Source organism: Colletotrichum phormii (genome assembly GCF_030913505.1).
Source record: "Colletotrichum phormii strain CBS 102054 chromosome Unknown BDP81scaffold_1, whole genome shotgun sequence".
NCBI classification, from domain to species: Eukaryota; Fungi; Ascomycota; class Sordariomycetes; order Glomerellales; family Glomerellaceae; genus Colletotrichum; species Colletotrichum phormii.
Window position 1 is genome coordinate 222468 of NW_026851443.1, and position 25787 is coordinate 248254.

General features: G+C 55.8%; 12 protein-coding genes and 2 non-coding genes across 14 annotated transcripts; 6 read left to right on the top strand and 8 right to left on the bottom strand.

Annotated features, from left to right (window-relative positions):
* Positions 1-43: 43 nt before the first annotated feature.
* BDP81DRAFT_836 (N-acetyltransferase) lies at positions 44-1253 on the bottom strand. Its single transcript, XM_060596364.1, has 3 exons — positions 1077-1253; positions 895-974; positions 44-778 (listed from the first exon to the last, which is right to left on the bottom strand). Exons 1-3 carry the CDS (start codon positions 1096-1098, stop codon positions 137-139), a joined length of 744 nt encoding a protein of 247 aa, XP_060451245.1. The 5' UTR covers positions 1099-1253; the 3' UTR covers positions 44-136.
* A 122-nt stretch (positions 1254-1375) lies between these two features.
* BDP81DRAFT_t1 lies at positions 1376-1491 on the top strand. The gene has a single exon. It is a non-coding gene; the product is annotated as a tRNA-Ser (tRNA).
* Positions 1492-1797: 306 nt separating this feature from the next.
* On the bottom strand, positions 1798-1898 carry BDP81DRAFT_t27. Its single transcript has one exon. It is a non-coding gene; the product is annotated as a tRNA-Ser (tRNA).
* A 338-nt stretch (positions 1899-2236) lies between these two features.
* BDP81DRAFT_307388 (methionyl-tRNA synthetase) lies at positions 2237-4137 on the bottom strand (the record flags this gene model as incomplete). Its single annotated transcript, XM_060583361.1, has 3 exons — positions 2237-2545; positions 2618-3885; positions 3951-4137. The coding sequence occupies 3 exons, from the start codon at positions 4135-4137 to the stop codon at positions 2237-2239; spliced, it is 1764 nt and encodes a 587-aa protein (XP_060451246.1).
* A 309-nt stretch (positions 4138-4446) lies between these two features.
* On the top strand, positions 4447-5050 carry BDP81DRAFT_388156 (nuclear transport factor 2 domain-containing protein; the record flags this gene model as incomplete). Its single annotated transcript, XM_060587060.1, has 2 exons — positions 4447-4492; positions 4584-5050. 2 exons carry the CDS (start codon positions 4447-4449, stop codon positions 5048-5050), a joined length of 513 nt encoding a protein of 170 aa, XP_060451247.1.
* A 321-nt stretch (positions 5051-5371) lies between these two features.
* BDP81DRAFT_307190 (prenyltransferase alpha subunit) lies at positions 5372-7243 on the bottom strand (the record flags this gene model as incomplete). Its single annotated transcript, XM_060583343.1, has 3 exons — positions 5372-6255; positions 6352-7050; positions 7192-7243. The coding sequence occupies 3 exons, from the start codon at positions 7241-7243 to the stop codon at positions 5372-5374; spliced, it is 1635 nt and encodes a 544-aa protein (XP_060451248.1).
* Positions 7244-7700: 457 nt separating this feature from the next.
* BDP81DRAFT_307175 (mevalonate kinase) lies at positions 7701-9266 on the bottom strand (the record flags this gene model as incomplete). Its single annotated transcript, XM_060583341.1, has 2 exons — positions 7701-8984; positions 9057-9266. 2 exons carry the CDS (start codon positions 9264-9266, stop codon positions 7701-7703), a joined length of 1494 nt encoding a protein of 497 aa, XP_060451249.1.
* A 3933-nt stretch (positions 9267-13199) lies between these two features.
* On the top strand, positions 13200-13988 carry BDP81DRAFT_443995 (uncharacterized protein; the record flags this gene model as incomplete). The annotated part of the gene is made up of 1 exon (XM_060591770.1): positions 13200-13988. The coding sequence occupies one exon, from the start codon at positions 13200-13202 to the stop codon at positions 13986-13988; it is 789 nt and encodes a 262-aa protein (XP_060451250.1).
* A 583-nt stretch (positions 13989-14571) lies between these two features.
* Positions 14572-15267, bottom strand: BDP81DRAFT_388160 (60S ribosomal protein L38; the record flags this gene model as incomplete). Its single annotated transcript, XM_060587061.1, has 4 exons — positions 14572-14627; positions 14817-14945; positions 15127-15160; positions 15238-15267. The coding sequence occupies 4 exons, from the start codon at positions 15265-15267 to the stop codon at positions 14572-14574; spliced, it is 249 nt and encodes an 82-aa protein (XP_060451251.1).
* A 665-nt stretch (positions 15268-15932) lies between these two features.
* On the top strand, positions 15933-16358 carry BDP81DRAFT_388161 (uncharacterized protein; the record flags this gene model as incomplete). Its single annotated transcript, XM_060587062.1, has 4 exons — positions 15933-15968; positions 16022-16034; positions 16090-16220; positions 16275-16358. The coding sequence occupies 4 exons, from the start codon at positions 15933-15935 to the stop codon at positions 16356-16358; spliced, it is 264 nt and encodes an 87-aa protein (XP_060451252.1).
* A 199-nt stretch (positions 16359-16557) lies between these two features.
* BDP81DRAFT_443996 (peptidase family M48) lies at positions 16558-17973 on the bottom strand (the record flags this gene model as incomplete). The annotated part of the gene is made up of 2 exons (XM_060591771.1): positions 16558-16977; positions 17029-17973. The coding sequence occupies 2 exons, from the start codon at positions 17971-17973 to the stop codon at positions 16558-16560; spliced, it is 1365 nt and encodes a 454-aa protein (XP_060451253.1).
* A 498-nt stretch (positions 17974-18471) lies between these two features.
* BDP81DRAFT_443997 (ribosomal protein L34) lies at positions 18472-18939 on the top strand (the record flags this gene model as incomplete). The annotated part of the gene is made up of 2 exons (XM_060591772.1): positions 18472-18566; positions 18624-18939. 2 exons carry the CDS (start codon positions 18472-18474, stop codon positions 18937-18939), a joined length of 411 nt encoding a protein of 136 aa, XP_060451254.1.
* Positions 18940-20158: 1219 nt separating this feature from the next.
* BDP81DRAFT_388164 (uncharacterized protein) lies at positions 20159-21671 on the top strand (the record flags this gene model as incomplete). Its single annotated transcript, XM_060587063.1, has 2 exons — positions 20159-21039; positions 21116-21671. 2 exons carry the CDS (start codon positions 20159-20161, stop codon positions 21669-21671), a joined length of 1437 nt encoding a protein of 478 aa, XP_060451255.1.
* On the bottom strand, positions 21603-25239 carry BDP81DRAFT_486217 (glycosyl hydrolase family 3 N terminal domain-containing protein). Its single transcript, XM_060595199.1, has 5 exons — positions 24594-25239; positions 24255-24488; positions 24006-24199; positions 23862-23950; positions 21603-23814 (listed from the first exon to the last, which is right to left on the bottom strand). Exons 1-5 carry the CDS (start codon positions 24848-24850, stop codon positions 21949-21951), a joined length of 2640 nt encoding a protein of 879 aa, XP_060451256.1. The 5' UTR covers positions 24851-25239; the 3' UTR covers positions 21603-21948.
* Between the last annotated feature and the right edge of the window lie 548 nt (positions 25240-25787).

Below are 25787 nucleotides of genomic sequence, written 5' to 3' on the forward strand. Positions count from 1 at the left end.
CAGCTTTGGTATACCCCGGGGATAGACTCTGCCCGGAAGATTCGAGACGGAACTTTAGAAGACATGAGAACAGGATAAGACTGGACACACATGATTGTAGACAGCTGCTGGGTTATATTCCTCGGCATCGAAAAATCTATCTAGAATACGAGACCTCACGATACTCATCCGCAGCCTTGACACCAGCATCAGACGCCACAAACTCATCCAAGTCCCCAAGAACCATCTGAATCTCACCAAAATAATTCACCTCCCCCTTCTGCACGAACCCCAGCCGCCGAAACAGCGCGATACTCGCAGCATTGCCCTCCTTAATCTTCACCATCAAGCCCTTCAGCTGCGCCGGCGCCTTCTTGTCCCCCTTGCCCTTGCCCTCTCCCCGGACATACTCCTCGAGGATCCGCGCCTTGTTCCGGTGAACGTACGTCAACAGCGTCTTCACGGCAGCGTGACCGATGCCCTTGCCGCGGTGCTCCTTGGAGGCCACCATGACGTCCACCTCGCCGACGTACGAGCCCTCGTTTGCCGCAACTTGACCTTCTGCATCTTCGTCGTCATCGTCGTCGTCGTAGGGGTAGATGAAGAAGTTGATGTCCCCAATCATCCGCTCCGAAGCATCGACCTCACCCGCCTGCGCGGCCTCCGTGGTCGCCGTCGATGACTCGAGAGGCTGGCAGATGATAAAAGTGAGCTTGTCGTGAGAGGTGCGCCACGACTGCTGATTCTCGTACTCCTCTTCCAACGTGAGCGGCTCTGACGCCGTGGCTTCCTGGATATCCTGTATCATCGGAATCGGGCAGTTAGTCCTCTGCTCATGCCCTCTGCACCACAAGTCTGTATCATCACTGGATGACTCAAACGTAATGGCATTTGTTTGCGGGCTGTTGAGCTGACCGGATCACTCATCCACTCATGATATCGCTCCACATGTCTGGCCTCGTAGGGGACGAGAGTCACCCTCGGCGTCACGATGGCTGTTCTGCGTGTAAGCGCATGTCATCCTAAAACATATCGCGGCATCTATCACTCCGTGTCTCTCAGGAAGAGAAAGATGGCGTGACGGACGCGGTACATGCCTGTATGCTCATTCAACCTCATTGTGCACTCTGCATAAGTCGCCCTTTTTTTCGTCCCTCACAAGTTCACAACTGCAGCTGCAGCAACAGTTGCTTGTTCCCTCTCACAGGCCCACTTCGCAAAAGCCAAAACGCACCCCGCCGGTCTCGCCCACAACGAGCTCCTCTTCTCTCCTGCAGGCGTCCAAAAAGAGGGGGGGAACGCAGACCTAGGGGTAACCTGCGGCTGAGACAGGTGTACGATGGTCAAAGGATGGAGTTCTGGCCTGGAGAGTCCACAGTTCACAGCTGCAAATAAAGTCAACGTGCCAGAGTGGTTAATGGGCTGCCCTGCTACGGATCCGTCAGGACTTGTCCTGTTCCAGCAGTTGAGGCAGTGGCTTCGGTCGCGCAAGTTCGAATCTTGTCGTTGACGGTGAAATTTCTTTTTGGCTTGGTCTCAGAATTTCCCAAGACTTGCAGGGTCAGTTGACGATGAATGTGGGAGTGAATGTTTTTGTACGACGGAACTGGTGTAGCTGCGAAAGCTTCCTTTAGGAGAGAGAGTTGCTCAGAACATGGCCCCACTACAGATGCTCTCGCCCAAAGACGCCAGCCACCCACAACCAGAGCAATAACAACAACCATTCCGCATTTCTGGATAAAGTAAAAAAGAAATCCAGTCAATCCTCAACTCAGTAGAGGCAAGAATTAGTGAAAAATACAAAAGATAACGCAAATGCGTCAAGGACAGGATTCGAACCTGCGCGACCGAAGCCACTGCCTAATCTGGAATCAAGGTTTGATAGCAGGGCAGCCCATTAACCACTCTGGCACCTTGACTAGTGACTGTTCGTTGAGAATCTCGGCCATCAGCCGCCTCAAGTAGCGCCGTATCTAAAGGTGAATCAGGAACGCCTTCTCAACCACCTCACTACTTTCCCTCACACGCCAGAGCAATCTCGAATGGACCCTGAAGCAATTAAATCACCTTCAAAAAAGAACCCTTGAATCGCACTCCAGCTGACCCAGGCCCTAGGAGCTTCGTTCGGTATGATTTCCACAATATCTACACATCATCTTACAACCGGCACCAACAGCGGAGATAGTACATTTATTTACACAGGACACCCAGGGAGCACCTGTCTCAAAACAGCTTCCCGACCAGACATCCTCCCAACTCAATTCTCTGCCGGCTGAGGAGGAAACAGGCTGTTAAACTCCCCAGGACGACCCAGATCAACCGCGGGCGTGCCGTACGTCACATCCTTCCCAAACACCGCATCCTCGAAGCGGCGCTTACCGGCATCGACGCCCATCATGTCCAGCAGCATACCCATCTTGGTCGGCATCACCGGCTGCAGGAGAATGCCGGCGGAGCGGACGGCCTCCGACGCGTAGTAGATGACCTCGTGCTTCGCGGCCTGGACCTCGGGATCCGTCGAGTTGGCCAGCTTCCACGGTTCCGCGGCGGAAATGTACTTGTTTGCCTAAAAAGAGTACATGATTAGCAGTGGACATCATGCAAAGTCGAACCCCGATGCATCTGTGCTTGTTCATACCTCGGACAGAACGTGAAGAACGCTCCGAATGGCGGCGTTGGGATTCAGCTCGTCCATGTGCTTCGACATGGTCGGCGCCATCTCGTCAATCAACGCCTTCAAACCCTCGCTGCCCTCAACATTGTGACTCGTCGACGCACCACCATTCTTCTCCGCCGCCCACACTACCGAGTCCCGAAGCTTCCACTTCTTGCTCTTGGCCACCCGGTTCATCAGGTTCCCTACCGTCGACTGCAAATCCTTCTGATACCGCGCGACGACCAGCGAGTTCTCATAATCCGCATCCTTCTCGATCCCGCCGTCGCGCATCATAAAGTATCGCATCGTATCCAGCCCCCACCGGTCGACCGCGAAGAACGGATTCACCACGTTGCCCAGCGACTTGGACATCTTCTTCTTCCCCAACGTCCAGTGCGCATGGCTAAGCAGCTGCTTCGGCAGCGGCAAATCCAGCGCCATCAACAGCGCCGGCCAGTACACACCGTGGAACCGCACAATGTCCTTGCCAATGATCTGCACGTCCGCCGGCCATCCGCCCTCGTGCTCGCGGCCCGGCCTCCAACCCGGGAACCCTGCCTTGGTGATGTAATTGATGAGCGCGTCCACCCAGACGTAAATCGTCTGCGTCGGGTCGTCCGGCACCCGCACGCCCCAGTCCAGCCTCTGCACCGGCCGCGAGATGGACAGGTCCTCGAGGTTATTCGACACCCACGCCACCACCTCCTTCTGCCTTGCCCGCGGCACGATCCAATCCGGATTCGCCTCGTAAAATGCCAGCAGCTTCTCCTTGAGCGCCGTCATGCGGAAGTGGTAATTCTTCTCCTCGATCCACTCCACCCCGTTCCCGGACTCGATGGCCGCCATAATGGTCCGTCCCGTCTGTGGCTCGACCCGCCGCTCAATCTCGTTGTTGCCGTAAAAGCACTCGTCGCTGACGCAGTACCACCCCTCATGCTTGGATTCGTAAATGTACCCGCGCTCCTTGAGCAGGTGCCAAAAGTGCTGCACCGCTTCCTTGTGCTCCTGGTCTGTCGTGCGGATAAAGTGGTCGTTGGTCATGCCGATGGCCTTTGCCAGGTTGCGGAACTTCTCGGCCGTCGTGTCGCAGAACTCCTTGGCCGGCACACCTTGCTTCGCCGCCGCCTGCTGGACCTTGGAGCCGTGCTCGTCCGTGCCGGTGCAGAGGATCGCGGTCCGGCCCTTGAGGACTTGCCAGCGCTTTAGGACGTCTGCTAGGAGCATGGAGTACATGTGGCCGACGTGCGGTGCTGTGAGAGGGTCAATCCTTTAGCCTGTGTCGAATTATAGAGCGCTTCACGGTGATTATACATACATGCATTGACGTAAAAGATGGGCGTCGTCACGTAGTATGGCTTGTCGCCCTTACTGTCGGAGCTCGCGAAACGGCGTCGCGATGTCTGCCCGTGGGTGCACGAGGGGCAGACCCAGGATGATCGCTTCGCCGGGACATGGCGGCGGCTGCGGAATGCCGAAGCTGTGGATAAACTTGCTGGTCTCATTGAACCTGTTGTTGTCGTCGAGCCTACCGCTTGGGAAGCATGCCGTCGACAGCTGGGATGGGCGAGTTGCGTGATGAATCGAAAGCTTGCAATGTTCCTCTCGCTCCAAGTGCACCGTACGAATTGTGTATATCGATAACGGCCAAGAGCTCTTATCGGCGCACAATCCCTGTCTGCCCCGCCAAACTTCTTCCCGAGTCCTTTCAACCTTCCATTGTGTTGCGACAACACCGCCGAGTACGCAATACTACTATCAACTTTCCTCCTTCAACACACCACGATTGAAGACCCGAGTAGAGTACCGCAAACATGTCTCTTCCCTCTCGAGAAACAGAAATGAGGGCCTCGGCCGACGGTACGTCCAACTCCCTTCCCAACCCCCACCAAACTCACTTCGCAGCTTCACGATAGAAGCTAACACAACCACCCCCCCCCCCACCCTCCAGCGGCCTCAAACTTCGCAGACGCCTACTACGAAGCCCTCAACCGCCGCAAACAAGGCGCCTCCCTCGAAAAATTCTACACAACAACCTGCTCCAAATACCCTTCCCCGCCCGACATCTCCATCAACGGCGCCGTCCTCCCCGGCGGCCCCGACGAGTACGCCGCCCTGCTCGACACCCAGGGCGCCGACGTCCACCACGAGGTCGAATCCCTCGACGCCCACGTCGTCAACAGCGATTTTTCGCTAGGGTGCCCCGAGCACCTCCAGAAAGGCGACGAAAAGGGCGCCAAGTGCAGCATCATGGCGCAGGTCACGGGCAGGGTGCATTATGGGCGAGGGAGGGACGCGCCGGCCAAGACGTTCAACGAGGTGTTTGTGCTGGTGCCGAATTGGGATACGTTTGGCAAGAATCCGCCGAGGGGCGTGAGGCGGTGGTTGATTATGAGCCAGAACTTTCGCGCGCTGTGAAGAGGGGGGTAGTGGATGGATTTCGGTCTTGACTTTGGAATGACAGCGAGAGCGACGACGAGCGACACGACGTGTGGGCTGGGCTTGCTTCTTTACCACACATGAATAGAGGTGAGTCTTGCCTTGTCTCCTATTCTTTATTCGCCTACTGACTCGGATACAGAATGAAAAAAGAGCCATTCAGAATGGAGTCGGTCTGGGAGAGCAATGCTCTTGCAGCAGTATAGAAGGAGGCCCGACAGTTAGGCCACCAGTTTTGTGCATGATGAAGAAGGGATGTCTCGATTCATAGAAACAGCAACGTTGATAGCAATGAAGAACTCACGCCCCAAGCTGCTGCTTGCGGTACTTCCAGTATCCCGCCCTCACAGGATCCCACTTGGCCGCCAACCGGTCCAAATACTTGGCCGCCTCCTCCTTCTGCCCCTTCTCCGCCAACACCTCGGCCAAGAAATCCAGAGCGTGGCTGCTGCGCACCTCCTCCTTATCCTCCTCCCCCTCCGCGCCAACGTTCTTGACAAACTGCCCCGCAAACGCCTCGGCCGTCTCGAGCTTGCGCCCTCCCTTGACCAGCACGCCGCGCAAGTAATTCCACGCCGCCTGGTTCTGCGGCGCCAGCAGCGTCTTCTCCTCGACGTACCGAATCTCGCGATCGACCACGTCGGAAGGTACTTCCGGGTCGTGCTCCGTCGCGTGCGAACCCTCAGTAGACTTCGCCGGGTCGCTAAACACAAGGAAGAAGCGGTGCGACCACGCCGAGTTGTTCCGCACGTCCTCCTCGATCCAGTTCTGCGTCGATAGCAGCTCCTGCAGATTCCACAGCCCCAGTTTGCGCACCAGGTACTGCCGATAACTCCAGACGTGGTAGTTCTTGGTATCCTCCTCGAGCATGCGCGTCAAGAACTCCGTCTCGGACCGGCCGAAGCGCTTCACTTCGTCGGGCGTCGCCTTGATACCCTCGTAGTAGTGATCCAGCAGCAGCTGGCGGTGGTGCCAGATCTGGTAGTTCTTGATGTGCTCGAGCGAGACCTCGTTGAGCCACTCAATCTCGTCGACGAGGGGGATCTCGAGCGCCTGGACGATCCTGAAGCGGTATAGCCAGACGGTGTAGTGCGCCGGGTTCATGGAGATGACGTGCTCCGTCAGGCGGAGGGTTCGCGGGCTGTATTCTTCCGAGACCATGACGGCGCGGAGGTAGCTCATGACTGTGGAGGACACACGGTGTTAGTCTCTCGCCAACATAAACTAGCAAGCTTGCAGACACCAAAATAGTGAAGAGACAGAAATTGTGAATTATTTACCCTCGGCGTAGTCCTCCGGATAAGCAATCGTAGCCAGCGCGCCCTCGGGCTCCTCAGCAGGAATCGGCACGACGTCGTCCCACTCCGGGTCCGTCGCGTACGGTCCCATCTTGTCGCCGTACAACTCCTTCCTGATGGCCGACATCTCTCTCCGCCTCTGCGTCTCCTCCTGGATATCCTCTTTCGAAATCTCCTCGACGTTACCCGTGGCGGCGTCCGTGACTCCCTCACTCGCAAACTCCCTCCGCTGAAGGAATCTCCTGTGTAAGACCTCGAGCGCGGTAAGCTGGGCCTGCTTGGCGGCGCGCGCGACGAACTGCTCGAGGGGGTACTCGCCCACGTCGCGGCCGTTCTTGTCTTTCCCCCAGTCGTAGACGACGGCGGCGGCGGTACCCTTTTCCGTGGTCTTTTGCCGGTCGAGGCGGCGGATGGGCGGGCTCTCTCGGTTCACCTGCTTCCAGAACTCGCGCTCCGCCTTGTTGTTGAGGCAAATCTCCTTGCTCGCTACGCGGCGTACGAGGCTCGCGTTGACCCAGGCCTGTCGCTCCGCGGGGGTGAGGCTGTGCAGTCCGCCGGCCTCCTCTCGCTTTCGCTCGTGCGGGTTCGTCTGGTAGAAGCGGTGGAGGGAGCGCTCGTTGACCGTCTTTGGTGGTTCTTGGGCTGCGGCTGCGGCGGCGGTGGATGATGGTGTCTGCTTGCCTGTGTCGGGAGAGCTTAAGTCAGCACGCGGGAGGAGGAGGAGGAGGAAAGCTCGGGGCCAGAGGTAGTGAGCGACGAGAAGGGTCCAGAGGGAGGAGCTGTATGATCCGATAAACAGGAACACGGCCGATGCCAACGTACTCTTGCTCTCAGCTTCCTTGGCTTTGGAGCTGACCTTTGATTTGGCGGGCATGTCTGCGGTTGGCTTGGTTTATGGCGGGGTTGAGCTGGCGGCGAGATCAGACTACCTTTGGGCTGTGGAAAATGCACTCCAACGGCCAATACCCCACCACGGGAAGACGCCCCTGGATTTTTTCGACACCGGGTTTCTCCCAAGACATATTCCAGTTGGAAAAAGTGCCGCCAGGGTCTAAGACACTTGCAATTGAGGATGCATCTCGCATTCAACAGTGTCAATCAACAAAGCATTAATTTTAGCACCGCAAGGTGGACTTCTAGGCTCTCAGCGCCGATTAAAATAGATATATGAAGCCACACCCAAAGCGTTCCCTTCTCCTCCTCATATTATCATGTCGTATGACAAATAACCCAATGTGGCCAATAAATCTTCTCAGCCTTGCGCCATGGCACGGCTGTTTGGAAAAAAAAAAAGGTAGTGTAGAAGCAGATTGAAGCTTGTCGCACCCTCATCAATGGCTCTCGACGCGCCAGAACTTCCAGCCCTCTCGCTCGCCTACACCTCCGTGGACACCCACCAGCTTCTCGACACCCTCGTTACCGTCGGCATTCAGGAAGCTCTCTTGGTCGATTTCCATGCCTCCGTCATTGTCTTCGTCCATTCCGTTCTTGAGGACTGCGGGCCAGAGCACGCCAACACCGTCACCGCCAAGCGTTGTCTCGAATTTCTCGTAGCCTTCGTCTTCCAGCTGAGATTCCAGCCGGTTAAGCTTGTCCTTGGGCACATCGGGCTTCAGCAGAGTGATGGAGCAACCGCCGCCGCCAGCGCCAGTCAGCTTCGTCCATCCAATGCCTTCGTGATCCACCAATTCTCTTATCCGCTCGAGACGCGGGTGGGACACCCCCAACGAGACCAGCAATCCGTGGTTGATAGTCATTAGCTCTCCCACCTTTCGTAGACTTTCTTCCTCCTCGTTGTCGAATGTTTCATTTCCAATCAGATTGTCTGCCGCAACGGTAACCTTGTCGATGGCGTCCAAGATACTGCCAACCAGCTCCGGATGCGTCTTCTTCAGCTTGCCGACCTTGGCCACTTCAAATGCTGTCGACTTTGCCTGCTTCGTGTCGACGAGGAGAAGGGGGAGCTCGGGGAAATCCCAGAGAGGTCGCACGGCCGGGGGTTTGCTGTAATTTGTCCTCTGGAAGACCACTGCCTTGCCTTGAGTTGAAACAGTGTTGTCTACGCCTGAAGGGTTGCCGTGTATGCACATCTCGCAGACAAACGCCCACCGGTTGATTCTCTCCACTTGCAACCTAGCCTCGTCAGGGGGCTGATCTGGGTGTGGGCCTGACAACGTGCGCAACTGCAGGAGAAGAGCCGCTGCCAGACAGACGGCGATCGACGCACTGCTGCCCAGGCCAGCGCCGATGGGAATCGTTGATCGCAGAGTGTAGAGGCATCCCGTGAAAGACTGATGGCCAAGCGACAGGAAGATGTACAAGAACGCCGAGGCCGAGTTTTGGTGCACTTTTCGTACTTGATCGGACTTGTGTGGTGATATTTCTGCGAGGTTTGGTTGGATGGCTGCAACCAGGTCCGGGTCAAGCTCCGTCACCAAGTCGTAGTAAGACTTCTTCTTTGAGGGGTGCTGGAAGGTGGCCCATGGCAGGTCGTCGATATTCCATGTATGTTGCAGGTCGATGTCTGGGAAACGGAGAGAGACTGTTCTCCTCGACTTGGAGAGGGAGGTGACGAGGAGGTATGATCGCAAAGAGATGGCAGCGGCGATTGCGGCCTGTTGGTCAGACGTGGGTCAGTACATGGGCCAAATTGATGCAGGGAAAAAGGGGTTTGGGCGCAAACGTACCTTGCCGTGGACAACAGCATGCTCTCCAAAAACGATGACTTTTCCTGGTGCAGAGACCATGAAGGCCGGCATCATGGGAGTTGACTGTTTGCGTTCCATTTTGAGACGATGCGCCAGGTTGCCGTTGCCATTCACATAGGCGGCGGGCGGTATGCCATTGATGGCAATGCTGTCAGCCCCGTTTCGCGTTTCTGGAGCAAAGACAGCCATGTGACGCGTTGCTGGGTGGTGCAAAATAAAGAGAAGCGAGGTATGCGAAAGGAGCAGAAAGAGGTTGTCGTTATCGAGTTGTTGTCAGAGAGCCGTACTAGGGGCAGCGAATAGCCCAACTGTCAGGGTCGTCTAAGGATGCCGAATGGGTGGTGCTGTGAGGGGTCAATTGGTGGGTGGTAGCGGTAGCGGAGCGAATCGAGACAGCGGCAGCAAGATGGGTCGTGATAGAAGACTTGACGAAGGTGGGTGGGTGTTGGCGCAAGTGGTGGAGAGCGCGCGCGCGCGAGAGAGAGAGAGAGAGAGAGAGAGAGAGAGAGGGTGGTGAAGCAGAAAAAAGTTGTTGGGAGAGAGTATGAGAGAAGAGAGGCGGAAGCGGAAGCGGAAGCGGGTGACGATCAGCGGCGCGTGTGTGAGAGAAGAGAGACAGGAGGATGGATGGATGGATGCAGGACTCGAGGAGAAGGAGTGGTCTAGGTCGTTGGTAATACAGTAATCCAACGACTTTTATTAGAGGACGAGAGAATGGGACGCTGGATTCAGTTAGGCAATCTAGCTTTCCCAGGTTCCGGGGGGTGGTGGATGGGCAAGCCGCAAATCGGACAACGTGGTTGCGTAGCTGCTGGAGCTCGACATGGACAAGGACAAGGAGACTGGAGACGGTCTCGACGGGTCACGGAGCGAGGAAGTTGGGTCCGTCACTTTTCAGACAGGAAACATGGGGAAAGACGATCACCAAAGGGGTAAGGGTAGGCAAGGTAGCGTACCTATGGTACCTTACGGACTGTTGCGAGGTGGATGGTAGGTACTTGGGAGAAGACTGTATTATTCAAGACGGAAACTGGGGTGCTCCGTCAGAATGACTACGGAATAGGGGAAACAGGCGTCCTTGAGTGCTCACAGTCTCCATAACGGACAGAAGAGACGGTAAGGTAAGGCATCGCAATCGAGACTTGATTTAGATGCCATGCGGGAGAACGGGGGTCCCAGTCCGGGGGTGGAATGTTTCCAGATCTCGTGGCGGTTGTCCAGCCACAAGACAAACCTTTGGAAGCTCCAAGATGTACCTTGGGTGTTCGATGGAACTATGCTCATTGCTCATTGGGACAAATGGCAAATGCACCCTGCAGGTCTTGTTGGGACTTGGGACGAAACGCAGCTCCGGGAGAAGCACAATGATGTCCTCGAAACGCACTCGCTAGCCTCACAAAGTAAGGTAGGTAAGGGCTATGCTGCCGTCTGGTGCGCGTGACGGTTATTGATGATGTTGCCTGTCAAGTCATTACGCTTACTTGTCATCAATAATACAACTTGGGGTCCAACACTGGGACACAGCTTGACAGCCAACACAAAGCCCTCGAATGGCCTGTACTTCGTACCTTGCTTCCCTTGCGGCACCTCTCCGTGCCAACATGACGGCGGTGCTCCTCCATTGGCTCGCTCTCCCTTCTGGCCCCTGATGACTGATTATGTTCCCGGCCTGGTGGGCAGTTTCCCGGCAAGCACCCGATTGCCTTGACAGGGGTTGCTGCGGGTGCAATCCGTGGGACCGTGGAAGGAGGGCGGCCATCGAAGGCGACCTGCTTCTTGCCTTAGTTCTGTGGTACTTGTGGTACTTGGGGTACTTGGAACATGGCAGGCAGCATTGGGAAAAGTACCTACCTTCCATCTCCTGCACAGCCCTGATGGTGGGGGGACATGACTTGAACACACCAAGTTGGGGAACAGGAGCTTTTGACAGCGCCACATCCAACGCCCAGCTGCTCGAGACTGACGTTTCGCATGCGAAGCTGACAGCTTGGAGCTCTCGAGCTGACAACTAACCGGTTCTGAACAGCAGATCAATCAACCGTTCTTTCAAGGCTTCAATTTGATGCTGACCGGCTGCATGGTACCTCTACTACCCGGCCCTCCATCAAAATGAAGCAATCTGAAGCAACAATCCTCGCGGCTCAATACCAGCAGTCTTCAACAGCAGCTTTGGTCGCACAAACACCACACCACAAGCAAATCAGGCTTGCAGGCAACAGCTATGGACGCCTCCAAGCCACCATTGGGAAGCTGCGAGTTGCGGCACGGCTTCGAGCTTACGACTGCTGAACAGTCCAGAAATGCCAGAAATCTGGTACGCCTACGAAGTTATGACGACCCCTAGATCGCCAACCATGTCGCCATTGTTGAGATCGAGCGTCGTTTCGTCTGATGCCTTTATTCGTTCGTGGTAGGGGCTGTGGTAGCACTGATCTGCTCCAAGGGCGTCCGCCTAGGCAGTTCACCCCGGCCATGAGCCTCTGGCCAACGTGGGCAGTCCGATGCGACCAACACCACCGATCACGGACTCGATATGCATTCACCCAACCAACCAATAACCGCGAGATTGCATCGTGAATGACAAAGGGAAAGAACCGAGACTCGAGGCGGTGAAGCATCGCATCGCAGCAGTCACAATATCAGGGGAACGGGGGAGCAGCCGCAAAGGCTCTCCATTTCGTGACACCTTCACCGTTTGACAGCTCCGTGTCTCGGATGAAGAAAATGGGCTGCATCGCCGCATGATAACGGAAAGGCTTAGGTCAACTGTCTCGATGCCCAGCCTGCATTATTCGGTGTTCTCGTGAGGCTCATTGAGAAATGCAGTGGCCGTGCTCTGGAGTACCGTTTTCCGCCAAACATGAACCATTGCCGGCAGGCAGTCATTGCCAGCGGCACAGCACAGCTTGCGCCGTTGCGGAACCCACGAACACGAAGGTTGGCTTATCGATACCTTGCCGTTAGATCCCTCGCCGGGCGTGCCGGGGAGCTTTCAGCTTGACGACCGAGGCGCAGACTGCGCAGTGCATTTGCGGGTCTTTCTCCTCACCTGAGGAGACTTGTCGATCGCCGAGCACGATAGCCAGAAACAAGCAAATGCTTGGCAGGAACAGAAATCGGTGATGAGTCTTGTCGAGCTCTCGTCTCGCCAGTGCTTCAAGCGCACAATTTCCATCATACCGGCTGCTATGTACGTGTACGATAACATATGCCAAGGAGTTGCACAGATGCAAATGACCCCGCAGAACATGGAGCATCGTCAAGAACATCGTTCTCAAGTTTATGAACAGCTTCCATCTGCAATTTGTATCTACAAGATGTCACAGATGACTACCTGGGAACTGAGAAGCTCAATCCACTTGAGTCAATCTAGGTGGAATATCCTCAGCAAGCCATGAAATGCCGACTTAGCCAGTGCCTGACTCCATCAACATGCCATGGGAGCCGACTTCTTCGTATTGCGACTTAGCTTAAGCAACGGCTTGCGACCTTGCGCAAAGCTATCAAAGACTTCGAACCTCAAAGTTCTACGCAACGGGCGAAAGTATAAGCCCCAGAAGCATCACATTACTGCAACGGCGGGGTAATCGTCCAGCCAAATCGCAGCATTGAGGGGAAGGTCAAGCTTGCTTGGCCTCTTCAGACGGTAGAACAATGCATATCAGCTTTAGGCTGTCACACAATTGAGCCTATCACTAAGCTACCGGCTCCTGCACTAACCTAGGACCGTCGCGTCTGTGCCGCTACTCGCCGGGCGTCAGCGTCACTCATCCTGCATCGATATCGTCCTGCAGCCTCGCTGCCCCGCCATGTGGACTTCGCACCCCATTATCTCCTTGGATGCCCCGATCCTGACTTGAGCGAATAGAAAACACAAAGACGTGAGCAAGGCCTAAGATTCTTCCCGAGACATCATCTCAAGCAGAGAGACGTCTTCCCCTGTATCATTGTATCCAGAGCTCCAAAGTACCCTTGTACTATCGCCCGGCCCGCACCGAACCCCGCGCGAAGAGCTTCCCGCTAGCCCCGCGAGCCCCGGAATTGCCGTCTTCAACTCAATATCTCAATCTACAGAAGAAGCCATATCCTCCCTCGCCGTTAAAGATCAAAAAGCTCGCAACGATGGCCGTGACGGAGCTCGCCCTTCTCCAATTCAAGGAGCCCCTCACCGAGGAGGTCAAGGAGCTCATGGACTACTGCCAGACCGTTCAGGACACCTGGGTTCTGCGCCAGAAGCCCGGTCTGCCGCCAACCCGGATAGAGCGCGGAACCGCCATCCTCCAGCAGGTCGAGGACCCGACCGTGATACTCCTGGCGGCGCAGTGGGATTCGCCGCAGGCGCATGGGGAGTGGATCGCGTCACCCGAGAACCAAAACGTCATGGCCAAGCTCATGCCGCACATTCACATCGAGGGCCCGCGGAGCGTGCTATTTTTTCACATTGACGCGCCCATCTTTGCGAAGCCCACATCGGCGCCCTCAGAGACGAAGGACGGGGCTGCGGGAGCGGAGGCGGAGTCCAAGGACAAGCAGCCGGAAGCGCCGGCACCCGAGGAAGAGAGCAAAGCAGAGGGCAAGAAGAAGGCGCAAGACGAGCCGCCATCCCTCCTGACGGCGCCGGTGCTCAGCGTTGGGCGGTTCGGGGTGAAGTCGGAGAAGAAGGAGGAGTTTGTCAAGAAGTACGCCGAGGCCAAGTGGGTCGTCGAGGAGTCGTCGAAGCCGTTCCCCGTCCGCGGCGGTTGGCGGATCGAAAAGGCCGCCGAGAACCTCGAGGAGTATGTCATGTACTGCGGCTGGGAGACGGTGGAACAGCACAAGGCGATTGCGGAGCACGAGGGGTTCAAGGAGTGGGCGGGTATTCAGGAGTTTGTGACGGGGACGGACATTTGGCACTACAAGCGGCTCATGTGAGGTGCCTGTGATGGTACACACGTTGATAAACCAGAGACGCGGAGCGGAGCCTTTGGCGTTTAGATGGTAGATGGCCTAAGGGTGCTACTGGTACTGTCCGGTCTGCTAGAGAGGAGCTTGCAAGAGAGGAGCATAGCCGTCAGGGAAAGAAAGGAGCACGGGTGGTGGCAGTCTTTTGTGTTGTGTTCAATGGTTTCTTCGTTGGCGGGAAATGTCTGACTAGCAACGAAAAGTTGACAAAGTCTCCATCTCATCTCGCAAATTTGCCTAGGTGATATTCCTCGACGCCATGTATGTGGTGACACAGGTTTGCCCCTCCCATCTCTCGTACCGCCTCTTTCAAGATGGACAAGGAAAAGAGAGAAACGAAACACTGCGCTTTCAAAATCTCCCCATTTTCCCCAGATAGACCGACCGGCCAATAGCCCCACGAAAGACACACAGAACCCAGGGGAGGAACGAGCAAAATTTCATTCCATTGACCTCATGACAGGCTACTCATGCTTTTCTTTTCCCTCTTCATAGACCCATCGAAGCTAAGTTTTGACGATTTTTTGTTCGAAACGTTTTTGACGGAAATCCCTTATGCGGAGGACTTGCCCTTGGGGTTCTTCTTGGGGACGTCCTTGATCTGGAGCTCTGTGGGGGGATTGTGGTTAGCTTCAGTTTCCTGTATTGGCAAATCGCCTCGGCCTGGCAATTCCTCTTTTCTCTCCTCCTCGATTGCGCACGAGAGGTTCCGTAAGAAAGCGAAGCTCGGGCGCATAGGAGAGAAAAAACTGCGCCGAAGCGTAAGGGCGGTGGAAGAGTAGGGGGTTTATAACGTACGAGGGGGAAGGGACTGCTTGAGCTTCTCGGCCTTGTCGGAGTCCTTGAGGACGAGGGTGTAGAGGTGGCGCTGGCAGCGGACCTTGAACTTGATCTGGGAGTTCTTGGTGCTCTTCTTGATGCGAGCGGCTATAATTGAAGGACACGCGTTAGAAATGCCGTCCTTTTTCCTTCTTCCTAGAGTTCTCCCCAATTCCTTCAAAAGCTCGAGGTTCATTTTGCGTTCTCGCGAACACGAACACGGTCGTTTATTCTCGTCGGGGCTTCGTCGGGTGGGTAGATAGTAAGGGGGGGGTTCAGGTGAGCATACAGGAAGCGTCCTTTCTCCGGGCAATCTCAATGAACTACGGAAACAGCAAATGTTAGCCAATTTTCTCTCGGCAAACTCTGCACGAACAACAGTTCAACGTAAACAACATACCTGCTTGATATCACCGATTTCGCGAGGCATCTTGGCGGTATTTTTCGGGGGGGATTGGCGACAACGAAGGAGGGGGTCTTGTCTGGTCGGATTGAGTGGTTGCTGTCGTGAGACTTTCGTGGGCTCTTTTTCGATGGAAAATTGATTTTGTGGGATGGACCCCTGTGGCAGTGAAACGCACGGGCCAGCTCTAGTACTCGGCCGGGGAGGGACTCGACGATTGGCATTGGCGATTTGCATGCACATTGCGAGGTTCCGACCTTATCTTATCGGGGCGGGCTGGGAACTTGGACCCCGTCGGGAGGTTCGTCACCGAGCACACCGAGGAGCGGAGTCGGGTCCCGTCGGGTTCCTCTTCTCCCCCCCCCCACACAGCCACAGGCAGTACCACCACTTTCAGATGGGACGTCACTGTGGCACGCGTCACACCACACCCTGAAGCTCTCGGGGTAGACGTGGCGCTGGACCCAACCTGACCCTCGGCCTGTACCTACCTTGGCATGGGTTGACGACGCTTCAACTCAATCTAGTCTTTAAACGAACACGTCGCATAACACGTTGCTCAAAGGGGGTTCTTTGCTCTCTCTCCCCGAATCACTATATATACGGCGCGTTGTTAGCCAAATAGGAAACCTGAGGCTCTAGCTTTCTGTTGCACAAGACACACTGTCACTGCACCGCCACATCTTGACACGATGCCTACACCACTTGACAATGCCATGAGATCCAGGGTCCGTATTTCTCACTATGACTTCGTCTAATTACCCTGCTAACATTCCGACAGAATGCGGTACTCGGTATGTCCTTGTGCGATACCGTTCAACGACAGAATTGATCGCTAACCGTCACCAGCATTCGGTGGCTTGGTCACGGCCGTAGCTGTCTGGGCCATCTACGGTGGCGACATGTTTCCCGCCGGGGCGGATCCCACAGGCAACCCGGAAGATTGGACCAGAGAGGAGATGAGGAGATGGCTCGCGGCGGTATTTGCAGCTCTGTTCTCCGTCTCGGTCATTGTTTACTTATATGTATCATAGCGAAACCTGTTTCCGCAGGAGAACGACACGAGAGAGGAGCTTCTGGCACGTGTGTTGGCCAACATGAGAGCTCCGAGACGGTGAGCCCTGAAACTTGGCTCTATTGGAAGACAAGTCTAGCTTTGCTTTCAATGCCTAATGCGATTGATTCCATTTGCTTCCTTGACTGAGTAGTCACCATCCCGTTCATTGGGTGACCTAGTAATAATACAAAGATGTCTGCGGAGTGTGAACCCCGGTGATGCTTGTGAAAGAAGCAAGCACTCTATACATTCAACCCCCTTTACAACTCGTCTCTTCCAGAGGTCTTGCCGACGGTAGGCTCCTCCGACGTGACCTTGCCCGTAGACTTCCAGTTGAGCGCATTGAGGCGCTCTGACAGGTGCGGGTGAGAGAAGTGGTAGGTCGCGTACATCCAGTCGGCGTCCATGGAGCTGAGGTTCTGGATCTGGAGCTTGAGAAGGGATCTAGCCAGCTCAGCCGAGTATCCGAGCTTCTGGGCAAAGGCGTCGGCCTGGAACTCGTACTTGCGGCTCAGGATGTTCATGAGCAGCTTGACGACGGTATCCATGGGGGAGAGCGCATCGGAGAAGAGGATGAAGCCGATGATGATGGGGTGCTCTGTGAGGAAACCGAAGTCGGCGTACAGGGAGTTGTTGCTGATGAAGACGGAGAAGAGAGCAAAGATGTAGAGGAAGTGGGCCTGTCGCAAAGTTAGTGAATGACATCGAGCCGATTGACTGCAAAGACATACCTGGGAGATGCCAAAGAGGCGCGTGGTGTGACCGAGACTCCAGTGACCAAGCTCGTGGGCCAGAACGGCAACAACCTCCTGTGTCTCGCTCTTCTCAATGAGGGTATCGTAGATGACAATGTGCTTCTTCCAGGGGAGACCAAAGAAGTAGGCGTTGCTGTGGGCGCTGCGCTTGCTTCCGTCAATCACATAGAGCTCGTGGAGGGGGAAGTTCAGGCTCTTGGCAAGGCTCTCGACGCCGTTCTTCAACTCGCCCTCTTCTAAAGGCGACAGCTTGTTGAACAGGGGCAGGATGGCGACCGGGTAGATTGTGATCATGAAGACTTGGAGACCAGCGGCGAAGGCCCAGAGGTAGAAGAAGAACTGGTTGCCCGTCTTCTGAACAATGGAGAGGAAACCGGCGAGGATCGGGGGAGCGATGACAAAGGCGAGGAGCTGGGACTTGATCATGTCGGTAATGAAGAGCTTGGGCGTCTGCTTGTTGAAGCCAAACTTCTCCTCCAGCACGAAGGTCTGGTAGATGGAGCTGGGCAGCGAGAGAACCTGCTGGATCATGATGAAGGCGAGGACGAAGACGATGGACTGGGATATCTCGCCGGAGAAGCGCGCCGGCGCGAACTTCAGCAGCAGGTTACCGGACCATGACCAGAGCTTGGGGAGGACGTCGAATTGGATAAAGGCAATGTTCTGGATCTGACCCCAGAGACCGCTGATGAAACCGAATTCCGCTTTGGCGCGGCCGTAGGCTTGAGACTTGTCGAAAACTTCCTGGGAGACTTCCTGTTCGAGGACCTTGGGGGGCTTGGTGTTTTTGAGGACTTGGTACTGGCGGAGCGAGAGGAAGCTCTCAAAGACGAACTGGCCGACCGAGAAGCCGAGGATGAGGCGCTTCCACGGGAAGAGAGGTCGGTCCAAGAACCGCGCGAGGCGTTGAAGGAAATCCATGTTGGCCTCTCTTTGCTTTTCTTCGGATTCCGGAGGGGTTGCAAAGGAGGGACAAGAATGGAAGATATTGGAGTTTGTAGACGGAGGGAAAGAATAGCAGGGCCAGGCTCCGGACCTTGTCGCAAGCTGGGTCTGACAGCTTGGGTACGGAGTACGGAGTATTGTTAGCTCAGGCAAGCTGTCCACAGTGAGCCAGCGAATGGAACCAAGTGGGGGCGGGCAGGTTGCGGTTCGGGGCTTGCGGCTGCCGGCAAAGACGATCATTGGCTGCGATGACTCAAGCTTACCCCAACTTTAATTGGCTGAAACACCCGCCTCATGCAATGTCTTGCGTGCAGACGAAAGCCCCGTCCGAACGGTGGAAACCCCGTTTGGTGCATGAGCGACGGGAACTGCCGTTCGATTGCAGGAAAGTCTTCCCGCAAAATCTCGAAGCTGGTGATGGTGACACTTTGAGCTCCACGCCGCTCGAACGACCGCCACATAACTGCCGCCAAGATGATGCGCCAGTCCATCACAAGCCTGGCGAGGAGCTTTCTTGCCCGCCCGGCCACTCAGCCGGTGCGCGTCGTCGCTCAATTGACATCACAAAGGTGTGCCATAACCCCCTTAGGAGTAGTAGTGCAAACAGCAGCTAACCGGCACCATAGGACGTTCTCCTCCTTCCCCTCGCTGCGTCCGTCCATCACACCTCTCACATCCGCCTTCCGCCGGTCGAATGCCACGCCGTTCACTCCCTCGACTGCAGACGGCGCCATCGCCGACTTGGTCCCCACGAGCGCCATCTCGGAGCACCCTGCCCTGGGCGCCATGCAGCTCCGCTGCGGTCCTCGCAACACCATGAACCGTAACACCCGCCTGATCCAGAAGCGCAGACACGGCTTCGTCTCCCGCATGAAGACCAAGGACGGACGCAAGATTATTGCACGGAGGCGCCAGAAGGGCCGCACAAAGCTCGGCGTTTGAATGTAGCGTGGGAGGATAAAACTACGAGAGCCGTCGGAGGGAAAATGAGCCATCGCTATAGACGAGGACAGGAGGGCTCAATCGTCTCAGGAAAGGCCTTCATCGAATGTTTCGCCAGTATAGGGAATGGCGTGCCGCAAGTCGGGCTGAATAAAGACTCGGACATTAGGGCCTCCGAGTGAGGTAGTGTTCAATATGTATCAATAAGAAGCCAATGTACAACAAATCAACCAGCGGGGCCCAGGGAGTTTGTAGTTGACCGTTGAACCCTGCGGGAGCAGCCGGCAGGGCCTGGTGAGGTTGCTCGCTGACAGTCCCGGCATTAAGCAGATCTGCTACGTGCACCCGAGAATTCATATTGAAGAGGTGAAAGTCTACGAAGCTCAGTTACGGCCGTGGTTCTCAATGCATAGGGCAATGAGCTTGTGTTCCTGACGAGACGCCATCAACCGTGTGCCATCGGTCACGGCGAACGTTCAGCAAACACGAAAAGCAGTATATGTGCACATTTGTCGCGAGGCATTCTGTTCGGTCCGCACTCTCCAACGAACCCGCTTAGTTCCACGACTGCCTCGTACTTCACAGAGTCTATTCAAAGCCAACATATCGTGCCCATGTAACGTGCCTCTTCCACCACACCCCTGCCAAGATCCGAAGGGGAAAAGAGTGTGAGCAGTGAAGCCGGCGCTACTCCGGTTCCGGCCCCGAAGCAAACCGGACTTGTTACTCCGCACGGCCGGCCATTGACACTGTTTCCATCACCTTCATAGTTCATACTATCAAACTTAAGAAGACCTTATCGAATGGCATTTTGTCCGCATACCTTAGTCTTTAGGGATAATAGAGAGAAAAGAAACGTTATCTTGATCGACACGAATGTCACATGATTCGACGCATCCAGGGATGGGGGGTCCACGGGGTGGATCAACATTTCGTCATACTCAGTCAGGGAAGCTCAAACGCTTTCTGCGCGCGTCGGGATGAAAAAGCAATGAACTCATAGCTTGAGCAACTTTTTGACTTTCGATAGTGACATCGGTGGCTCGAACCCCCACACAAGTTCAACGGTTCTTAAAACGTAGCTCCCGTTCTAATTTACTCTAGGTGGCTGTAGCAGAAGCTTCTCTTTCGCTTTCATTTACTGGTGAAGTAGCTTATCCCTGTCAGACTCACTTACACATCTATTCGTGCCACACAAACAAAACCAAGAGACACAACAATGCCTCCCAAGAGACGCTCAACCGGAGCCGCGTCCGGCGCCAATAAGAAGGCCAAACCCACTGCTCCCGAGGCCGAGGCATCCTCACCTGCACCTGCACCCGCAGCTACCGATGACGACCGCGGCAAGAACCGGTGGCCTGCCAAGAACACCCGCTGGTCAACTGTCTCTGCGTCACGTAACGCCGACGAGGACTACAAGAAGGCCTGCGAAGAGGTTGCCTATGCCTTTGAGTATGTAGTCCGATGTCCCTTTGGCACCAGGCATGGCGATGACGAGGAGGAAGACGACGAGGATGACGAGGACGAGGAAGAGGACGAAGAAGAGGAAGAGGACGAAGAAGAGGAAGAGGACGAAGAAGAGGAAGAGGACGAAGAAGAGGAGAGGAAGAGGAAGAGGAGAGGAAGAAGAAGAGGAGAGGAAGAGGAAGAAGAAGAGCCTCAGCCCAAAGGCAAGGGCAAGTCCAAATCCAAAGCAGCCGACAAGAACACCAACAAGAAGAAGACCAACGCCAAAGACAAAGACAACTCCAAAGACCTCGCCATCATTGAGCTCGAAAAGCAAAAGCCCAAACAGAAATGCGACGGCGGCAAGACATGCCCCTGCACCAAGCCCGCGGCCGAGCACCCGGACGCGCCCTACGTGATCACAAACGCCGGCTTCCACAAGCTCATGAACCAGCAGGTCCACTGCCAGCTCCGCGACCCGGACAGCTTCCGCATGTACACGTACAACGACCACATGGCCTACGGCGTGCTGCAGGTCCTGCAGAACCTCATGCTCGACTACGAGGAGGCCAAGGGCAACTGGCGGGAGCAGTGGGTTATTTGCGAGGCGATTTGCCCGTTTATTTGGTACCTTAATGGTGGTGACTTTGCCATGTAAGTTTTTGCTTGTCACGCGTGTTGTGTTTTCCATCTCTGCGAGCTTGAGTTTTATTGATATACTTTGTGTCAGGGCCGACGACGGCGAATTCGTCGACGAAACAGCAAAACTCATCGGCAACCTCTTCCTCGCAACCCTCGCCCGCCTCGAGCGCGAAGGCGTCCTCGCTCCGGACTCGGAAGTGCAGGACCTAGGCTGCGTCATGGCCGGCATGCTCAAAACCGCCTCCGCCTTCCGCGGCTTCGACCTCTTACATGACGAGACCGTTCACAAAAAGTCCAAAAAGCGTCCTTTCCCCTTCACGGCCGAGAACTTTGACAGCTACGTCGCCTCGTATGCCAAGAAGCACGGCATCACCCTCAAGGGCGTCCCCGGGCTCAAGGCCCTCGTCAAGGATGTCAATGATGAGGAGGAGCTGCCCGACGCCGGGGACCACGGCGAGGACCCTTGGGGGTGGGCGGATGCGCTGGCGTCGTATAAGAAGGGTAGGAAGATTGGCGGGGATGATTTGGATATTACGTCGTGGACGCCTGCGAAGAGGAAGCAGCATGCTTTTAGTAAGAAGGATCCGTTGGGCAAGAAGGAGATTGATGCTATTAAGAATGGTATGGTTATGATGCTGGGCTGAGAGTTGGGTCTGACTCTGGTGTTGGATCGGGTATTGGTCTGGGAGCTGCTTTTGTGATTGTAGTCGTGAGAGATACCACCCTGTATTATTAGACTGAGACTACCGTGATCAAATTCCGAAAAGTTGCATATTCAACAACAGTCGCCGTTGACACCGTTCTTTCTACAGGAGACTCGATCTTAACAGCCTGTTCGCTACTAATCGACAACTATCAAACGCCCCTTACACATTAATAGATCGAAGGAGAGTTCAGAAGAATAACTAAACACAAGAAAAATCAAATAGGGCTAGCCAGTCCAGCCTCACACGTCTTGGTGTCCGTATAACAAGCCGAAAACAACTTATCACTCGCCTCTCCGATCCAAATCTTATACCTCCCAGTGGGATTCGGCACGATCCAGTTCTGGCTAACCACATCCCACACACTCAAATCCCGCCTCGTCAGCTGCAGCGTCACAGTGGCACTCTCTCCCGGCGCCAAATTCTTCGTCTTGACAAAGTCGCGCAGCTGAATCACCGGCGTCTCGGGCCCGCCGCCGGGGAACTGCACGTACGCCTGCGCGGACGCTTTACCCGAGTACTTGGAGCCCGTGTTGGTCACCTTCACCGACACGGAAAAGACAACGTCAAAGAGGGCAGGGTTGCCGCCCTGCGCGCCGCCGGCGGGGGGTCCAGGCTTCTGCGCCGTGCTGTAGCCCTCTGGGTACGGGTACGTCTCCGTCTTGGAGGCGGCGACGGCGTCCTTGGCCTCGGATTCGGTGCACCAGGAGTAAATGTACCGGAAGATCTTGTTGAAGCCGGACGGCGCGACGCCCTCGGTCCAGTCGGGGATGGGCGCGGTGTATGTCAGGATGCCCTGCTTCGCGGGGCGGGCCGGCGGAGTTGCGCTGAGCGCCGTGGCGGAGCTGATGGTTGCGCCGGTGTAGGTGAAGGCGGTGTAGCTCAGTCCGTGGCCAAAGGCGAAGCGCGGCTTGATGCCGTTCTTGTTGAGGTAGCGGTAGTCGATGTACAGGCCCTCGGAGAAGGTGTCCTGGGGCTGACCGAGAGAGCCGCCGACAAGCTGGGTCACGGAGTCTGGGAGGTCGGATTCCTTCTTGGTCATGCTGTAGGGGAGGTGGCCGGAGGGGGATGCTGCGCCAAAGACGATGTTGACGAGGGATTCGCCTGCTTCCTGGCCGGGGAGATGGGCGACCAGAACGGACTTGACGCTGGGGAGATCGATCCACGAGTCGACGACGATAGGTCCTACAGAGTGTATGACGACCACGACATTGGAATACTTTGCGGCGGCGTCCTGGACCAGCTTGTTGCCGTTGTGCCAGGCGTCGAGACCAGACGAACTGCGGTCACCGTTGTTGCCTTCCACGACGTACTGGTTCTCTCCAGAGTCCGAGGTAATGAAGACAAACGCAACATCATCCGCGGTCGGGGCCGGCACTGAGGGGAAGGAGTCGGTGTTGTAAAACGTGACGTTGCTGGCCCTCTTCTTGAACGCGGTGATGGGATCGTCAAGGTAGACGTAATCAACCGTCCCCGAGCCCCAGCCGATGCCAAGCAGGCCCTTGTTACATGACCGATCGGCACAAGCGTTGGGGCCATCTGGGTTCGTTATCGCGTCGGTGCCAAAGACCTTGATCGACGCCGAGGTGGCAATGGGCAAGAGGCTGCCGTTGTTCTTGAGCAGGGTGATGGCCTCCTGCGCGATCTGCCTGGCCACGAGGTAGTGGTCCTCCTGCACTTGGACCATTTCGTTGACGACGCCGCTGGGGGAGAAGGGGAAGGCTCCCGGGTAGAGATCTCCCACCCTGTTGCGGGTTCCCGTGGCGAAGTTGAGCGCGGGGAAGCCCTGGTCCTGACCCATCTGGTACCAGCTCGCCAGGACTCTTGTGGCCATGTCGTTAATGCGGTCCACGGGGACGGATCCGTTCAGAACAGCTCTGGTGAGGTCGTACATCCAGTAGCTGTAGCCCGTCAGGGGAACTTGCTGGTCGCCCGGGGCGTTGAAGTCCAGACCCGCGAGGGCGGAACCGACGCCGGACATGTGTGACAGCCAGTCGCTCATGACGAAGCCTTGAAAGCCGAGTTCGTCTTTCAGAATGCCATTGATGAGGTAGCTGTTCTGGCTGCATGCCGAACCGTTGACCTAGTTCCCGTCAGCTGAAGTCTCAAGGATGTATGCAAAACACATACCGCATTGTAAGCTGTCATCACGGACCCTACGCCTGCATGCACACCATCCGCAAAAGGCCATAGGTACAGCTCATGTAGAGTTCGGTCATCTGTCGTTGTTAATCGACGAACCAAACACCGCTTCTCTCTGGATCGACAACGTACCAATGTTGGAGCTGTAGCCCTGCTGCAGAGGGTTATACATGCGATACATCTCCTGCTCGTTGCCAATAAGATGCTTGATCGTGGCAATGACACCCTGCTCCTGGACGCCCTTGATCGTCAGAGCAGCAGCCTTACCCTGCAGCGCAGGATCGGCCCCAAAGCCCTCCCAGTTTCGGCCACCACGGGGCTTTCGACTGGTGATATGGTCAGCGTTCTATGGCCAACTTGATCACATCATCAGGGACATACCCTATGGGACCCACGCTCGGTCCCAGGTAGACGTTGGCGCCTTTGCCTCGGAACTCCTTGCCTATGGCAACGCCGCGAGCGTACATCAGGTCCTTGTCAAAGGTGGCGCCGGTCGTGATGCCGGACGGGAACACCGTCACGTTATCGGCCTGACGGAGACCGGTTGCTGAGTCTGCGAGGCATAGCTGGGGGAAACCGACACGGAGAGCGCTGCCAGAGTTTCCAACGCAGCGGCTTGGGCATAGTTAGCAGGAGTTGTTTGTGTTGTCAGTGATGAACGCACCCTAGGCATGTTAGTTGAACGAGTTCTACGAGATCGCTCACGAAGGTACTTGAGACTCACCCATGAAGATGCCAGTTCCGGATGTGATGTTGGTCTTTTCAGCCAAAGTCATCTTATCGACTACAGCTTTCGCCCTCCTATAACTGTCTGTCCAGTCCGAGGCCCAGCCGCCGTATGGCGCTGGGTAGTAGGGCGCGGCCACATATCCGGCAGGCACATCGGATCTCACTGATATCACGGCAGCGTCGCAGGACGAGATCTGACTTGCGAGGAGGGTTACGGCCAAGGACTTGACAGAGAATGTGTTTGCCATGGCGGCGGTCGATTGGTCTCGTTGCCACAAGGCTCTTACAGGCTAGACTCGAACCAATGGTATAGGTCACGAGAGAGAGAGCTACGTCAACACAAGCGGACCTACAAGAGCTACAGAAATCGGGGCATCGCGAGCACCACCATTAACTTATATACCACGCACGGGACATCCAGGCTACTGGCGGACAGGTAGCTCTCACTTCTCATTATGACTATACACACCAATCACGGGCCCTTAAAGTCCGCGTGTTATAGAAGGCAAGTGACAACAGACGATCCGCTTGGCAGCTCCGTGGACTCTACTGACCGCAGGGATATGCAGCCATACCTGACAGCTCATGATGTCCTGATAGCTACCAGAAGGGTCCAAGAGCATTAGAAAAGGGCACATATTGCAACATATCAAGGTTGTGGGATGCTCCCTTGGGCAGCTGTGCTGGATTGTTCGGGCCTATGCTTGTCAAATATGAGCGTTAGAGTGGTCGATCGACATGTCGCGTAGACAAAGTATGGTTTGATACGACAGCGCCAGCGATAAGTCAGTGGAGGGCGGGGAAAATGCCACCCTTTCGAGATTCTGTGTTGTAGTCTTGTGGTACGAAGGATCGATTCGGTGTCGAACCGGATTAGCGGCCGAAACCGCCTCGCTTCGGGCGGGAGTTGGTAGGTGGGAACCTGGGACTTGGAGTTAAGCGACGGCATTCGCAAGTCCCCGGGGAACAATGACAGTTCTGAGTCGGGCTTTCTGCGAGGGCGTCGACTCCGGTTGAGAGGAGCGGTGGATATGGCAAGATTAAGCCGTGAAGAAGACCCGCGCTCGAGGCCCAAAGGGTCGACAAGACGGCGATGATGACCGTAAATGTCGACATGGCCGATCAAAGGTGACATGCGAAATGGATGTGAAGATCTCCCTTGTTACGTGCAGGGTGGGCGCTTGG

Excerpts from the sequence above, each read along its gene's own strand:
- BDP81DRAFT_836 (XM_060596364.1), bottom strand. The coding sequence starts at position 1,098 with ATGAGGTTGAATGAGCATACAG. Across the intron at positions 975-1,076 it reads GAGGTTGAATGAGCATACAG|CCATCGTGACGCCGAGGGTG; the intron begins GCATGTACCGCG and ends CACGCAGAACAG. Across the intron at positions 779-894 it reads ATGAGTGGATGAGTGATCCG|GATATCCAGGAAGCCACGGC; the intron begins GTCAGCTCAACA and ends CCGATGATACAG.
- BDP81DRAFT_486217 (XM_060595199.1), bottom strand. The coding sequence starts at position 24,850 with ATGGCAAACACATTCTCTGTCAAGTCCTTGGCCGTAACCCTCCTCGCA. Across the intron at positions 24,489-24,593 it reads ACTGGCATCTTCATGGGTGA|CCGCTGCGTTGGAAACTCTG; the intron begins GTCTCAAGTACC and ends ACTATGCCCAAG. Across the intron at positions 23,951-24,005 it reads GGGCTACAGCTCCAACATTG|ATGACCGAACTCTACATGAG; the intron begins GTACGTTGTCGA and ends TAACAACGACAG.